The 17171-nt window shown below is 47.8% G+C and overlaps 1 protein-coding gene across 4 annotated transcripts in view; it reads right to left on the reverse strand.

Moving 5' to 3' along the window:
- Nucleotides 1–6865: 6865 nt before the first annotated feature.
- SLX9 (SLX9 ribosome biogenesis factor) overlaps nucleotides 6866–17171 on the reverse strand; it is a 54114-nt gene continuing 43808 nt past the window's right edge. For 3 of the 4 annotated variants that reach the window (XM_080601330.1, XM_080601329.1, XM_080601331.1), the window contains 3 exons: nucleotides 16010–16163; nucleotides 9931–9999; nucleotides 6866–7516 (listed from right to left, as the gene is read on the reverse strand). In XM_080601330.1, the coding sequence (XP_080457456.1) occupies nucleotides 7390–7516; nucleotides 9931–9999; nucleotides 16010–16163 (350 nt within the window). In that variant the 3' untranslated portion in view covers nucleotides 6866–7389. The remainder of the gene's footprint in view (nucleotides 7517–9930; nucleotides 10000–16009; nucleotides 16164–17171) is intronic. The other variant, XM_080601332.1, reaches the window with a different exon arrangement.

Here is a 17171-nt window from a genome sequence, read left to right on the forward strand (position 1 = left end):
CACTTGGTTGCAAAGAGAGCCTGTACTAGACTAAAACATCGAAATCCTCACTTGACTAAAGCTGATGGCAGCTGGCTGCACAAGGGGTCTGGACCTCCCTGCCACATCCTCACTGCCCCATGGCAGCACAGCGAACCGAACCCGTAGGTGGCATCAGGGGATAGACGGAGCTCTACCACAGGCACAGGGACAACGAGCCACACGGAGCTGACACAAATGGACCTGTACAGCAACAGGAGTGTTTCGTGCACAAATCACAGCAAGTTCAAACAGGGTAACTGACACCATCCCAGAGCAGAGGCACACCCCTTCTGGCATGAAACACTGATCGTTAAAGCAGAGAGAAATCCTTAGATTATAGTTTTATGTATCCTACTTGAAACCAGTGATCTGGGAAATCCCAGAGCATTTGGATGCAAAGGTCTAAATCTTAATGGTGCTTCTGGCAAAGCCCCGTTTTGTTTGTGCCATTTAACAACATCTTCATAAGGAAACAATTGACTTTGTTAAGAAAAAAAGACACCACACAAATTCTCATGCCACTGTTCATCCAATAAATCTCCAACAGGAGAGTTGATCTTGACACCAGTCCCAGTATGAGCTGCTGGAACTCCCCCACCCACCCAGGTTTATGGACCGGGCTGAGAATTAACAAGCTGTGACTCTTACTCCTCGGGCACCAACAAAGGACCAGCTTCAGGGAGCTGAAGACGACCATTTATTCTGCATGTTTTTGGAAATGTTTTTTTCAGCATATAATGCACTTTCCTTTCATCTGTGCATCTTATCACCTTCAAATATTGTTTTTTATTGTTGTTGTTGTTGATTTTAATCGCAACTCTAACTTTGATACATAAATTTGCGCTTAGGAAGTGCAACCCATTTCAAAACCTTTTTTTTTTTTCTTTTTTCTTTTTTTTTTCCCCAAGAAACCAAAGGCGTTGGGGTTTACAGACCAGAAATTCATCTCTGTCTACCACTGGGCTCCTGGCAGCAGCATGCCAAGCCAGATGCCCCTCATGCAGTGCTCCCCAGGTCTCATCCAGCCGCTGCTCTGCTTCCACCCTGAAATGCAGCTCACTAGCTGCTGGGAGGCAACACTGTCTTTTGCAGAGAAAATGTCTGAATTGGACTCTTTGTCAAAATAAAAACACAAAGCCAGCTACCAGATAAATGCCTCGCACTGAAGCAAACTGCAAGAGCAGAATCAGCAGATGCCCAAACAGTTATGTTGGGGAAGATTTACCATCACAGGGTATGATTTTCCCTTGCAAGGAAACAGTAAGTACAGAGATAAAGGAGATCCAATTAACAAAGCTTTACAAAGACTTCCAAACAGCACGTGGCAATGCTCTTAAGCTCTTAAAGAATGCTCAAAAGCTTTTAAAGAAACTGAGCTGCTGCAGGATAAGAGGTAGAGACCTCCTGGGATTAGAAACTGGTTAAAGGTCAGGAAGTGAAGAGCAGGAGCAGGACTTCATCCCTCAGAGAAGGAATCCCTGTGAATCTGGCTTGTTCTACCTCTCCTTGGGCACTCCGGAAAAAGGCAGGACGAGGCAAGGTGATGACATGTCTCAGCAGGACAGCCATCAAGGGCAGAAAAAGCAATGGACAAAGGATGCTGCAAAAAACTATGGTGAAACTCATGCTTCAGGGCAGGGACAAGCCACTAGCAAAGCTGTGGTCAGATGATTCACCTCCCTCCTCTCTCATGCAACGTGTGGATGAAAGGAAGATGTGCTGGTGCCAATCTCGTCTGCTTCCAAAACATTGAGCAGCTCAGTATTGCATGCAACTGTATTTCCTCAGGCTCCCTCTTGCTGCTCTTGCTACATCTGCAAGGAACCCATCTTGGGTTGGTTTCAGAAGTACTTGCACTGTAGATAATGAGCAAAATAAACACCTCCACGTGCCCAAGAGGCTTCATAAAATCTGGGAAATGTAAGGATCAGCTAGGGAAAAGGGCATCTGGAGGGAAAAATAATGCCTTGCAGAGAAAGGGTTTGCTGCACTTCCTGGAGCGTGCAAGAGGGAAGGTCATTAATGCTCGGTCTCTGCTCTGCCAGGCATACTCAGATTTTACCCCATTCTTTCTTCGCTGGAAGGGGAAAGAATCCCTGTAGCTTGAACCTCTCAGATCCTCCTGAACGCTGGGCTGGCCACACACCCTGCAGCACGACTGGCCAGAGGCAGCTTGCTGACCGGAGCAGTCCCCGTGCTGTGCAGGCAGAGCATGCAGGGACAGGGAGGGAAGAAGGAAGCTCAGCGCTACTTACTATTCAGAGGAAAAATATGTCTTTCTAGTGCCCCAGGATCTCCATTTCTGCAAGCCACTGTGCTCCCTGGGGAACTGACTTGTGGAGCTGGATGGGCGACAAGGCCCAGTCCAGGCTGCAGCACGGAAAACGACAGCTGGGCTGAGTCACAGCCTGCTTGGGTCCCAGACAGCAGAGAAGAGCAACCATGCTGAAGCAGAGGCCCAATGTTCCCATCACCAGTGCTCTGCACTGGTTGCCACTGGCACCCCAAGGACAGGGTGAGGAATGCAGCCAAGGGTCTGGAGTTGCACCAGACCAAGGCATGAGCCAGGCACTGCTGCCAGGCACAGAGGAGGTAGAGAGGGTGGATGGGAAAAAGATGGTTTTAGTTTGGTTTTAGTTTCTCACTGCTCTGGTCTGCTACTGATAGGCAGTAAATTACATTAATCTCCCTATGCTGAGTCTGTTTTGCCCGTGATGATAACTGTTGAGTGATCTCTCCGTCCTTATCTCAACCCTTGAGCCCTTTCCATCATATTTTCTCCCATTTTTTCTTTAAGGAGGAAGAGTGAGAGAGCCGTTGCGGTGGATTTCAGCTGCACAGCAAGGCAAAACCACCACAGAAGGGGACCAGGTGACTCCTTGCATGAAGCGTGCTAGGAAAGCTTTCCAGGGCAGAGAAGCCATCAAGTGGAAGAAAGGAGGGAGTTTGCCATACATGCCATAGTGACTCGCTTGTGTTAAATGAATAAGGCCCAGGTCCTGTGATTCACCATGCTTTCATGAGACATGCAGCTGGCCCGATGCAACCTCTGGCCAGAAGAAACAACGTATAAGGTGCCATTGCTGGTACCAGGGAGAAACATAGGTGTTGCAACAGCTGCTATAAAAAAAAAAAAAAGCCTTTGCAATCTGTGAATCAAGGACAACTACCCATGAGCTGCTGGTAAAGGAGAATCTCACTCCACCCACCGCACTGTGTTCTTTGAGCGTAGCAGAAAATATCCACTGGCACCATCAGATGGGCAGGATACCCAGGTTTCTGCTTTCACATACAGTTTCTGTGAGCAAAATCACCAACAAGAAAGAAAAGCAGCTGCAAAAAGCAGCCCTATTTTTTTTCCAGCCCTGAGTTTGCAGTACATTCACTGCTTACTCACATCTTGCAAAGTCTAGAGCTGCCAGGTCAGGCCCCCGCCCTTCCCTCCAGCATAACTACCCTTTACAGCTTGGAAGCTATTTTTTCCCCACCCTGCTATCTTAAAGAAAACAGAACAAACAAAACCAAATAAAAATCAACCAAACAAATAAACAAACAACAACAAAACCCATCAACCAACCAAACAACCAACTAACCAACCAAAAAAAAACAGATGAAAGCTTTTATCATCCTGAAAACATGCCAACTGAGAAGACAACTTTGTGTCCCAGATGCCTGTTTCCTGGCAGATTGTAAGTTCTTTGCTCAACTGCAAGGATGGTGTGGGCAGGAGATGCCTGCAGCAGCAGGCTGTGAACTACGCTTTCAAACAGTCATGTTTAACTGCTGCTAAATAGGCAGGGGACCAAAATTTCCAAACAGTGGGCTAAGCAATGCGAGAACTAGACGACATTAGCCCATCCATGGTAAAGAAAAGGTAAGCCATGTGATGCACAGTGATGCTGCACATGGAGATGAAAGGCCACAAGCATGAACACAGCCACCACACAGCATGGAGTGGGGTCACTCAGATCAACGCCTTCACTGCTGCTATCACCCACCTCTCCAGTCACCCCTTTGCTTCCCAGGTAATAAGACTTCAGCTGTCTTGGCTCCCAGTGATTTGAAAGGAAAGGATGAGACACAGCAACCACACTGAGTAGGGGAAAAGTGTCAGATGACAGAGCTGTTGGTGTCCAAATTTACAGTGACAGATCAATTCTACTTACCAGCTTTAGCCACAAACACTGCAGCTAGCAACCTGAGGGCACCAGGCTGAGACCTGTGAACAGTTCCTGCTTTGATGCCAGCCTGGAAGAGCAGCACAAACTACACAAACCCTTCATCCTGACGGTGCCTTTTGAGGGTCCAGACGAAGTGCTCAGGTCTGGTTTTACACACAGAAATCCCTTTTCCACTCCAGAACCAAACTTCTGGGCTTCTTCTATCACACATTACACCAGATGAAAAAAAGGATGCACTTCTGTTAGAATTTATTTTTCAGAGACAAAACAAGGTGGTCCCTTGGCATGTGACCCACAGCAACATCTACCCCAGAACCTAACTGTACCTAGCTCTTCTGCCAGCTGAGAATCTGCCCTAACACTGCAGTTCAGGCCATCCAAGCAATAATTCAACTTGAAGTTAATTGGAACTGTCTGTGAGAAGGAAACTAATCATCTGGTAAGACAGAAAATGATATCCTTTCAGATTTCTTTTCACCCCAGGGAGAAGTTATTAGGAAGAAACTGGTGTGGAGTAAATGGGCATGGGACCATCCAACTAACCCTTCAGAGGCCTTAAAGGATGGTCTTGTCAGTCAGGCACAACGCCCAGGAAATTAGTGCTTGTTGAACAAAATCACTGCTCCTGCTGGAGCAGTCAGAATGCACAGCCTGCATCTCCGAGGGGAGGGATATAGGCGGCCAGATCATGCCCACAGCACAAAACCCAGAATGGAATTTCATAAACTTGCCCATGGCTTCTCTCCAACTATCTCACCATTTTATGACAGTGCAGAGCAGCACATTACCAGTGCTGTGAATGGAAGTGCAAGGGCAGAGGTCAGCCACTGCATGATCTGGCCCTGCAAGGAGGCCAGGACTCTCTTCATGTGTTACGAAAACATGGTATCTAAAGGTATCTAAAAAAACCCAAGACAAAGAGAGCTGCAAACTCCCACACAGTACAGAAGAAAAGCAATAAAAGTCCTCCAACATGTCATTAAAGCCTTCTTACCTGCCTCCTGCCCTCCAGACATGCTGAGTGCCCTATTCACTTGCTAGTGAACAAGAAGACAAGAACAAGAGGAGCAATCTTTATATTCCTTTGTACTTGGATGTCTTCACCTTCTGCTCTTGCCTTCCCTCCTTTTAAGCACAGGATCCTATCTTTCTCAGGAGCCAGCTAGCTACAAGACAGAGCAAATGGGTTAACAGTATGCTTATGGACAAAACGAAGCCCAAAACCTCAGCTTGGTCCGTACCTTAGTCACATCTTGTTCCGCTGGGAGCCACAACCAACAACAGCAGCCACAGGCCAGCACTTCAGAGCTGGGGCTGCAGCTCACTGGAAGGAGAGCCATTAGTGCACGGTGTCCTGGTCCCAGGGCCACCTGCCCTTCATTGTGTCCAGCCTGGCTCACAGGAGCATGAGGCACAGAGGGAGCTCCAGGAGACTTCTCTGGCACAAGTCACAGGCACCAGGAATGGAGGGCCTGGAGGTGAAGACTCAGTTTCCTTAGCTCTGCTGCTCTCAGAGCAACTGCTGGGAACAAACCCACGCTGCCTGCACAGAGCACGTACTCAAGGCACACGGGCTACATCTTCATTTGGGGGTGACCACACATCTGCAGGCTCCTCATGCCAGTGAACCTCTTCCAGCCCCCCTCCAATTCCCAAATGCTCCCAGGCCTGGAGCAAAGCACAGGCAGAGGGTCGCAGAGAGGAAGCAGCTTGTGTTTCTCTCCTACAGGTTGCTTTGCTTGGGAGGCAGGCAGCCATCAGGCCAACAAAGCTCAGCGTTCACTGCTCCTGCCTGACGTGAAAATTCCTCTTAACACATTTAATTCACCTCACTTTCCACAGTCACAACCACCTTCACAAGCACATCAGATGGAAAAAAAAAAATCCCTGCTCTTCCTTACTCTACAAGTACCTCCTTGGAGAAAATATCCATCAAACCCCTCTGCTCCCCTGGGCATGCACCTTTTTTCTACAGCTGTGTCAGTTTCTGGAGACGGACACAGAAAGATAAAGCAAGTATGGGGAGAACACTGTACTGGTAAAGTGACCAACTGACCAGTCTGCCTAGACTGTCTTGCTGACTGAGATGGAAATCAGAAGGGGCTAACAGAGAGGAGAGGAGACTGGGGAGGGGAGGGAAGGGGATGAAATGGAGAATGCAGGCAGTGTCTATTGCTAGCTCAGGGATGCAGGGCAAGAGGGCTGAAGGACTTTGGAGAAGGGGCTGCAGGTTCTCATAGTCCTAACCCCAAATTAGAGCCAGGCCTTCTTGTGGCCTCCTGCCTAGTGAAGTCCGGCAGCTCCCACCACTCCCACTGGTCCAAAAGCTCACCTCCCACCAGGTCCCACCCGTCCATTTCCCTCACTCCTCCCACCACAGCGAGTCACACTTTGCTCCCAAGATTCCCAGACTCCACTCCAAGTGATCTTCTTGGGGCTTTCTCCCTACCCCTGTGTGACCATGGGCTGAAGCAAGCCTTTACTGTGAGTTAAACATAACCTGCAATGATTTCAGGTGTCTTCTGTTGCATGCTGCAGCAGCAGTCTAGCGGTTCACTATATACTTGGAAGAAAAAACATTCTTCTAAGTAATTTTTCCAGTGATGAGAATAAGCTCGTACTTCAATTAGTATTTACCAAAACAAGAGCCAGACAAACTCAGTACTGTGTGAATGCATTTATTCCAAAGCTAAATTCTTCACATAAAACAATGTCTCTGAACAGCAGCATCAGTCCTTACACAGATCTACAACAACCTTCTGGGCCTCAGGGCTTGGGGTCTTAAACAATCACGAAAGAATGGCAGTGAACCTCTTTTCATAGTTGTCAGCAAGGATTGGGAGGGAAGAAAATGCAGATACATTGCCACTGGCACGAGTTAAGAAATTGTGCCTGCTCACAAGAAGAGAAGAGGTGTCAAGACGCTTCACAGGGAGCTTAATGTCTGCACAAAGATCACACAGAACACCCTGCTCTCTGCAGGCTGCTTGCCAAGGAGCAGCCGCCACTGTCAGGAGAGAACTGCATTATTCCTGCAGACAGAAAACAGGACTGTTGGGTTTAAGAATATGCTGGACTCTTTTCTGAGGACTGACATGGCTGAGAGGTCATGTTAGTGATGTGTGCTCGTTTGTGGCCTGGAGCCCTTGCACCAGCTCCAGCTGCACATTTGGTCCCAGCTGATGCCCTAGAGGGGTTTACCTTCCTCCTCCTGCCTCAGCCTCTTGGAGAGATGCTCACTGATGGCCATGAGGGGGTTGGCTTTGTACGTGGGATTTGCAATGACCTCATGAAACCATGCCACTTCCTCCTCTCTGAGGAGAGAAAAAAAAAAACACACAATTGGTTCATGCAAAAGGAACTGAGAAGAAAAAAGCTCATAATGCAGTGGGTTTCTATACAGACAGAATTGTCCTCAGTGTAAACCTCAGAAAGAAATAATGCAAGAAATGGACATAAATTACCCAAGGACAATGCTCAAATTGCTGCTAGCTCTGTGAAAGCCAGCGGCTCAATCTCATGTCACAAACAGAAACTATCATATTAGTGTCCCTCATCACTTGGAAATTTTTCAGAGCTTTTCGCTAGTAAATCGGGAAAAAGAGATTGTGGGTATCTGGTAAATCCACACAGAATGAAAACTACTTCAGAGTGCATAAGCACAGAAGCAGATTCTGCACTTGAGAGCTCATCTACTGACTGTTCATTGCTCAACATAGAGGGTTGGTAATCCTACAAGCAACACTCCTTAGACACCATGAGAGAATTACCTCTCTGTAACACTTAGTCACGGCTGTTTGCTCTGAAAATGATCTCCTTTTAAAAAGCAAACAAGCAGGGAGGAAAAAGAACAAAGCACAAGGAGTGTAAAATCAAAAAAATATATATTTAAGTCACATATATATATAAGTCACATCCATTGCAGCCTCCCCATCTCCCCCAGACTCCCTGGCTCTCCATACCCCAGCCAGACACATTTCCGTGTTCTTGGTGGTAGTTGCAATCAGCAGAATGCTCTTCAGTTTGCAGCGTGTAGTAGCTCGTTTCCTCCCTGCTACAGCCCCTTCCCCTTCAATGTTGGTCCTACCCCTCAAGGAGGAACACAGAGAGAAGTCAAACCTGAAGCTCGGGTTTTGGCAGCCAGGGCAATGTGGGGAGGCTTCCTCCAGTCCTAACTAAAGTCCTAGATAATAAAGCTCAAGATCTTCCTCCAAACTTTTTCCCTCCCAAGAACAACAGACTTCCCAGACCACCAAGGTAGTATACATGCCAGTACTGACTGCATCTGTCCAGTTTTGTACAGAGGGAAAGACAGAGGCAGGCAGGCAATCTCACATCAGCTTGTTGATAAGGAAGATGGTGGTGGAGTTGCCTATTTGGGTCTATTCACAAGTCCCTCCTCCAAGGAGTGTTCTTTACCCATGATCTCCACCACAAAAGGATGCTGGTGGCACTCCAGGCCATGACCCTTCAGCTTCTGCAATAAGCCAACGAAGGACTCATCCAGAAAGGCAGAACTGAGCAAAAAAGGCATTGCAGCATAGATACTAGGGAGTTTCAGGCAGAAAAGGATGTTCACAGAGTGCTGAAGAGTAATGTTAGGATCTGTAGACTGACTGTTCTCAGCCCCAGGGTGAAGTGGAATGGCCCAGAACTGACGGAAACAGCAGAAGAAGGCATCACAGAAAGCAAACACTCTCAGATCACAGGGTCTAGCTCCAGGAGAGCTGCGCTGAGGGACAATGAAGTTCTTGATGCCTGGTGTTGGTATAAAATATCCAATTGATTATACAGAGGAAAAAGGAATTGCTAGACTCTTAGCAAAGTCCAGGAATTACTCAAAAGTAATTGAGTGCTTAATTTCACAAGAAACGGTTTGGCAGATGCCAATGCACAGCTGTCCCCGTAAGGGATGTAAGGCTTTTAAGTTGACATTCCAGAGGTGTTCCAGCAGAGCAGCTGTAAGCTGACTGCAGACATTCAAGAGCTCCTCACCTACACGACTGCTCAAGGCTTTCCAGAAGTGTATCAGCTTATCAGCTAAAACTACACGGGCCTAACGTCTTAAGAGACAGAGCCACAGCTGAGTGTTGCAGCCCCAGCTCAGCAAGCTGAGAAAAGGGATGCACCTCCTGGTTGACAACCACGTTGTCTGTGCCACACAGAGGGACACAGCACGTGCTTTGTCGCTTGGTACAGCCAAAAATCAAGACAACTGTGGCCAGTAGAAACAGTTGGTGTGGGTTTTCCTGAAAGCCCAGAGATCTTACATAGAAGGCCCAAACCAGGTCCTTCTTTTCAATAAGACAGGAAAAATGAATTCTTTAAGGAGCAAGTGCAGCTTCCTGTGCTCTCTTAGATGTTATATGAAACAGAAGTGCAAATGGACTGAAACCATCCAGAACTGACTGAGTCTGGTAGAACTGAAACAGAAGGACACCTGCAAATAGCCTGCACTATGTAAAGGGGAGATTCAAAGCTGCCACCAGTTCTAGGGCCTTCAGGTGTGTTAAGACTGAAACACTGGAACTGTTTGCACAGAGAGGTTTTGTGATCTTCATCCTTGGAGATACTGAAAACCCAGTGGGATATGGTCCTCAGCAACTAGCTGTAGGTGACCTTGCTTGAGCAGAGGGGTGGACTAGAGCACCTCCAGAGGTCCCTGCCAACCTCAACCATTCTGCGATGCTGAGCAGGAAGACTGGACATCTGATAAGTGAGTACTTACAAAAGCCTGTGTTTCTGAGCTTGTTTCATCAGACAGAAGTCCACTGGTTCTGACTTTGCTTTTACGTGCCTGTGGAGAGAAGCAACACAAGTGAGTAAGTGCTACAGAGTAGAGATAATTTATCAATTGCTGAGGAGATGGAAGGAATCCAGTGACTCTGCATCTGCCTTCCCAGAAAGTACAGGTAATTGTCCTGTATGGAAATTGTCCTGAAAGGCAATTATTTCCACAGCCAGACAGTAATGGAAATATACACTCCTTCCACCACACACTGATGACAGCTCTGGAGTCATGACTGAACATGCAGGAGGTAAATGAACTAAAGAACAATCGGATTACTTAGTTCTAGAATGGGTCATTAGATGACCATGCCTGGATGCCTGATTTCTGCTTATCTGTAACTTCCAGGTCAAACCAATACTGTTGCTAAGAGAGAAGATCCCACTGAACTTCCCCTCCCCACCAGTCATACGTTACCCCTGCACATCTTGTGTTGATTGCTAACACTGCAGAGCTCTAGCATTTGCACACATAGTTTGTAGGCAGTGCCATGGTTACTCAGCAAGAATAGGAAGCTGCCAGCCTTGCTACTGACCAGTCCTGCAGTGGGACCACTGGTATATAAGGCATCAGTTATATTTTAAGAATAGCAGTCAGTATTCCTTTCTCCCTGTGAACACATATCCTCCCCAAAGGTTTGCCAGTATAAGTTAGCTGCAAACAGATTAGCTGAAGGGAAAGCACAACAGAGCCTTCTCTTTTGCAATCAAATATAGGCCCTATAAACCCCATAAAATTACTAGACAACCAATTCATTCTCAGGAACACAGGATGATGTGCAGCTGAGGTACAGCGGCAAGCACAGATCTGCACACTCTGTACCCATTTCCTATTCCTGGGCAAAGTCCAAGGAGACCAGAGGTGTAATCCCATTCTGCACAGGTGCTGAAAGCATGTGATGCCTAATGCCAAGCAGCAGTAGAGATTTATAATAAAGACAACTGCTGAGCCCAAGCAAGGGACGTGCAGGAAGGGCAGGAGCTGCTTTTGAGACTTGAAATGCACAAGGAAGGAAAGCTGTGGGAAAACTAGAGAGCAGGAAAAAAAAAAAGCCACTGAACTATAACAGCAATGGCATGGTGGCAGTTGATGAGCAGAGCTTCTGCATGCAGGTGCTCCAAGTTCAGAGAAAATCAGGACCTTGAAGGGGAAAGAGGGATCTGACTGAAGATGAGAACTAGTAAGGGACAGCACAAGGCATTGGTTGCTGCAGTATCAGAGCCTACGGCTGCTCCTACCAAAGGATCACATGACATAAAGCCTTGGGCAACACAGTGAAAATAAACCAAACGGCAGGAGCCCGACCCCACACTAAATCTATGCACCAGGCTCCCAGCCTGGCCACAGCAGGACTCTCCCTGCTGTCACCTCTGAGAGTGTGTATTGGGGAAAAAAAAAAAAGTCCCCTTCTGTTTTCCTCTCTGACCTTCTACCCTCCATTCTTTTATTCTGCTATTTTCCCATTCTCCCTTTCCTCCTCACCACCTGCTCCATGCCCCTCCATTTTATCATCCCTCCCCATCTGATCAGTTCCTGCTCCTCCTCCTCATCTCTCCCTCTCTCAATCCTGGCTCATTTCATTTTTACTCAACGGGGATCCTGGTGCACTCAAGCTGATGAGGGCTGCTCTCACCACTGCCCCGATCACATCTGATTTCCCTCCATCCCAGGATGGTGTGCCCCAGCGCCAAACCTCTCTGACAAACCAGACAAACCCAAACATGGTTAATGCACATCAGCCAGCCTCCGCGGCACACAGCCTGCAAAGGAAACGGAAGCCAGGCAGATCAATGTCCGCACACTGCTCGCATACCCTGCAGTCCCTCTCGAGGTCACCCTGGCACTGCTGGTGTTACACAACAGACCTGACAGCACATGAGGAACAGCGATCAGCAGGAGCAGACAAACAGCTCTCATCATGCTGCTGCATCCACTGGTATTGCAAGACACAGAAAAATCAGGAAGCATCTCTGCTCTCCTCACATTCATTAACTACTTGGCACAGGAACAGTTTCCTGGTCACAGTCCCAGTTTGCCTGGCTTGCTCATGGATGCAGAGAGAAATCCCTTCAGAAATTGGATGGCAATCCATGGTCACCAGAGCAGGGGCTTGCAGACTCTGTATGCACCACCAATTTGCCATGGCAGGCCCTTCAAAGACGGGCAGCTCTGCAAGAAGTGAGGACGAGTGAATAAAAGCCTTTCTCAAGTACATCACAAGGCCCTTCAAGATCATGTGCCTCAGAGGGACGCATGCCTCCGCAGCGTACCAGGAGAGCTGGGCCCGCATCAGGGTGTGCCAGCCCACTTTTGCTTTTAGCCACTCCACTATTTTAAAGGGCTCAGTGCTTCTGAAGGCTTTTCGGTGCTGTGCAACAGCTCTGCCCCGCTGGTCTGACACGTTTGAAAGGTTGTTGCCTGACTTTCCCCCACCAAACCACCAACATGCTGCCTGCTCACTTGGACTGCGAATGCTAGCCCTGTTTCACTACACTTCATTGCCTTCATCCATTATAAAACTGAATAAAGTCTCACTGTAATGCTCTCTAACCCAGCAGGAGATCAAATTCCTGGAGAATCTAATCTTTTATTAATAATGCTGACAAATCACCAGAGTATTACCCTTCATTTATGTAATGATTCAAATCCTATAAAAGCTTTCTCTGACTATTTCAAACACTTTAGTGCACACATCCTCATGCAGTACAGGAAACCACAAGCCAGCAAACAGACTGCTTCCATGGAAGAAGAGCACCGTAGCTCCTTCATGCTTCTACCAAGATGGACTGCTTTTTGGCTGACACGTCACAGGCAATCTGTGTGACACCAGTCAAAGCCGAGCTCCCACATCTGCTGTGCCACCTGCAGATAGTGCTGACCAATTCCAAATTCTCAGCCAAAGCAGGACTTCTCTACCCTCCCGTGCCACAGCCCCACTGGGCTTTCTACGTATCACAGCAGTGCAGCATGAGCTCAGGCTTCCAGGAAGAGAGGGGGGCTGCCATGCTCACACAATGAGATCTGGGTTTGGAGAGAAACAGAGCCATCAGTGCTTCTCCGAGAACGTCGAGCTACGGATCTGTGCAAGACCACAGAAATCTTCCATGAGTACCACACATCTTTTGCCATAAAATGTGTTACAGAACAGAGGAGTGATTGTAGTGAGTCAGCTGAAAGGACTGTTTTGGCCAGTACTCTGCCTTGAATTCTGCAGCAGATGGCCAGGGAGGGGTAAGAACAGGGAAAGCGTACGGCCACATCCTCACCAGCATTCACAGCTCAGAGACTTTGAGCCAGTTGCTGTTTATATACATGCAGTAACCCTCCACAGCACTCTCTCATAGGATTTGTAGGTCTCACCTGAACCCACAGGTTTCCCATAGTCACAATATCCCTCAGCTAGGAACGGTGCAGCACAAGAGAGCCTCCTTCTGTTTGCACTGAATCTGCAATTTGCTAGCTTTGTTTGATGTCCCTTATTTCTCATAATGGAGAAGACAAACTATTTCGTAACCACATAACACTTGATTTTATAGACTATTACATTCCCAAGCCTTTTTGTCTCCAACTCCTGTCCAGGCTGAGGACTCCCAGCTCACTAAGCAACCCCTTGGTGCAAAGGCTGTGCCAGACCCTTCATAACCATCCTTGTCAGCCTTCTCTGAGCCTTTTTGAGTTCTACTCTTTTGAGATTAAAGTAGTAAACTATATATACAGTAGACTATACATATATATATTTGTAATGGGAAAAGCAATCTTCAGAGGAAGCAACCTACCTGTTTTATTTCCCCTGTACATAGTTTCTCCAAGCCATTTCCCCAGATAGCTGGGACTCAGCCTCCAAGAGGGCTGGGAGGCAATGATGAGGGAGAATAGCTCCTGAACACAACCTGGAGTAAGATGCTACATATGGTTGTGGCACATTATCACAGAAAGAGGGCAAACCCACCTGCTTATGCTCAGATTAAGCCCTGGCCCAGAACTCCACTCAACCAACTCTCAGTGCTTTAAGGTACTGTGTGTGTACTTCTGCTACTTATTCCCACTGAAAGAGAGGACAGACTGACTGAACGGCTGTTTAAAAAAAAAAAGAGTTATTCAAAGAATTAGGAGCCAAGTTAAGGAAGAAAATATTTTCCCAAGCTTAGATGCAAGGTTGCTGTTTGTCTGAGGGGTAACTTTCCAGAAGAACAGAGAACTGCCAACTCAGCCATGCTCTGTAGCTGGGAATCCCATCTGGGTCAGAGTTCATTTCTGGGGCACCCAGCAAATCACACAAGGTTTCATGGTAGTTCCAGCCTTGATCTTCAACCAAAGAAGAGGGTGCTCTGCCAGGCAGCTTTATACTTGGCTGTTCTCTAATCCAAATGCTTGCTTATTATGGTCAAAACAAGTCTCTAGTTCCAACCCATAGTGAGCAACTGGAGAAGAGGTGTGAGCAGTTGTGCATCATGCAGAGCTTTTATTCTGCACTGGGGGCTACAAATGCGGTTGCAGCACAGACTGAAGAGCCAGGCAGAGCACTGCGTTTCCTTTGAAAAGGAAAAAACACAAAGGCAATCAGAACGTACCCTACGCCTGGCTGGGATGGTTGAAGTATTATTGTCAGAGGTTCAGAAACAGCTCTTAACTTTCAGTACAGCAAAGGGAAAAGAAAAAACATCTTTCTGCTCTCACCCAAACTCACATTCCAAGCCAACAGGGTGAACAGAGTCTGGCTAGGGAGTAAAGCTCTGCTCAGAGGGCTTGAACTGCTTCAGGAGGAAGCCTGAAGGTCTGGAAGGACAGAATGCCAGGCTGCCACACAGCCAGAGGCTCAGGCAGGAAGGAAGCCAACAAACCTAGCAGGCAGCATTGTGCTTTGAATCCTAACCCTCCAAATCTGCTCTCCTCTGTCACACCACAGCTCTGTGAATTTGGGTAAGCCATCATCCCCATCTTCACCACTTGCAAAACAAGAATGAATCCCCTTTGAACAGTACAGACATAACCTGCTAGATGATGAAGCATCAAACACCATTTGCTGAAAGTGATCTTGAAAACAACTTTCATTATAAAAAACACACCTCAAGTGCAAATTCACAGGTGGGCTAAGCAGCATTACATACTTGACACTTGTGTGTCAGTCCTACAACTCCCAGAACATCCCACTTCTCCCAGCCTGTCTCACGCCGAGTCTCATCTGAGCAATATAGGTCCTCTCTTAACTGTAGATTTAGAAGTGTAGTGGGTTTACATGGCAAGGTTTTGGTAGTGGGGAGCCATAGGGGTGGCTTCTGCGAGAAGAATCCAGAAGCTGCCCCATGTCAGAGAAAGGCCCCGCCGCTGGCCAGAGCCAGGCCAATAAGCGATGTTGTTTGCACCTCTGTGAGAGCATATTCTTGAAGAGCTGCTGCCTGTGGGAAGCCCACGCAGGATCAGTTTAGGAAGGATGGCATCCCATGGGAGGGACCCCACATTGGAGCAGGGGAAGTGAGTGACCAAGAAGGAGCGGCAGAGAAGAAGCGCTATAGACTGACCACAACCCCCATTCCCTGGTCCCCTGCGACACTCGAGGGGAGGAGGTGGAAGAAGGGGGATGGGGGGAAGGTGTTTTTGGTTTCATTCCTTTGTTTCTCACTTCTCTAGCTTGTTAGTTAATAGGCAATAAATCTTACTATCTCCCTACTCTGATTCTGTTTTGCCCGTCACGATAATTATTGAGCAATCTCCCCATCTTTATCTCAACCCTTGAGCCCTTTGCATCCTATTTTCTCCCCCTTTCCCTTTGAGGAGGGGGAGTGAGAGAGCAGCCATGTTGGAACTCAGCTGCCCACCCGAGTAAAACCACCACAGACACATTTAAGCTTCTTGTAGAAAATGATTTCATGGAAAAGGGTGAAACGTAGTTGAGAATGAGCTCCTGTTCTCTTAACTGTGGACATCAAGCTTGTAGTGCCAGTAGCTACAAGCTGAGCTGAAGGCCACTTCATCCTGGAGGAAAAAGAGAAATACACAGCCCATTCTGCATACCACATACCTCTTGGGTGGCTTCCTGTCCCTGACACCTGCGGTCAGGTCAGAGAGCTCAGGTAGGGCTTCCATCAATGGCTGCATGTCTCCCACAACAGGTGTTGCCTTCCGTTTTGCTTCAGCTTTTTGCTTCTGCTTGGCTAGCTTCACACTTTCTATTTCTGAATCAGAAATAAGACGTTATTCAGGTAAGTGGAAATGTTTTTCAAACCATGATCTCCTCACACAGGCATACAGTAGACAAGGGAGAAGTATTTAATTTCAGTTGTTCATTTAGGATTGGGCAAGTCAAGGTCTCACCTTCTTGGCTCATGGTAGAGCTTAAGCAGGCATACACTGGATAAACTGGGCCCTTGGAAAAGCATGGTACCCAGGGGTAGGCACGGAGGCAGCTGGCTTTTCCTTGTAACCACGCTTACTAATCTCCTTGCAGCAGCTCTGATCAAGGCTGTGTGCACATAAGGATCCAGCATGTTACAGATGTCTCCCTTCTGAGCTAAGGGAGCTGGGCACAGAAGGCTGCAGGCTCCTGCCCCAGTCCTTCAGGCTCCCTGGTGTAGAAATTGGTCCTGCAGCTGCCCAAGCCTTATGGAACCAGCAGTCCTCCTTGCAAGCCCAGCAGAACATGTTCTCCTCCAAGAGAGCCCACAGAAGCCCAGCACTGTGACAAACCTCCAGCTGAGCTGCAGGATGTCCCCATCTGTCCCCAACACCCCTTGGCAGCATCACCAAAACCAGCCAGAGTCCAGCAGGATGCACAACCTCCTTTTCCTCATGCCACTAGGAACTGGAAACGCACTGCATTGCGTTGACAGCCATGTGGCTGGTGCTGTGGGGGACACAATGGAGAAATCCTACTTCCTTCATGTGCACCCAAGGGAGGCCGCACCAGAAGCACAGGCCTCTGCTTATGGCCTTGGACAAACACACACTGCGCTCCTCACAGCAAACCATACCCTTCTGACTCAAGGCAGCCAGTTTGTCAGCACTGTTTTTCCTTTACCGCATCCATCTTCCTCTGAATCAGACAAACACAACATGAACATATTGCAAGGATGAGCCCCTAAGCTAAGCTGCAAACTCCTCATTTGGACAAGATGGAGAGCAGTAACAGCAGTTACACAGCCAAGCACATCAACACAGGAAGGCCAAGGGCTTCCAACACAATG

Source organism: Anser brachyrhynchus (assembly GCF_964034855.1).
Source record: "Anser brachyrhynchus genome assembly, chromosome: 7".
NCBI classification, from domain to species: Eukaryota; Metazoa; Chordata; class Aves; order Anseriformes; family Anatidae; genus Anser; species Anser brachyrhynchus.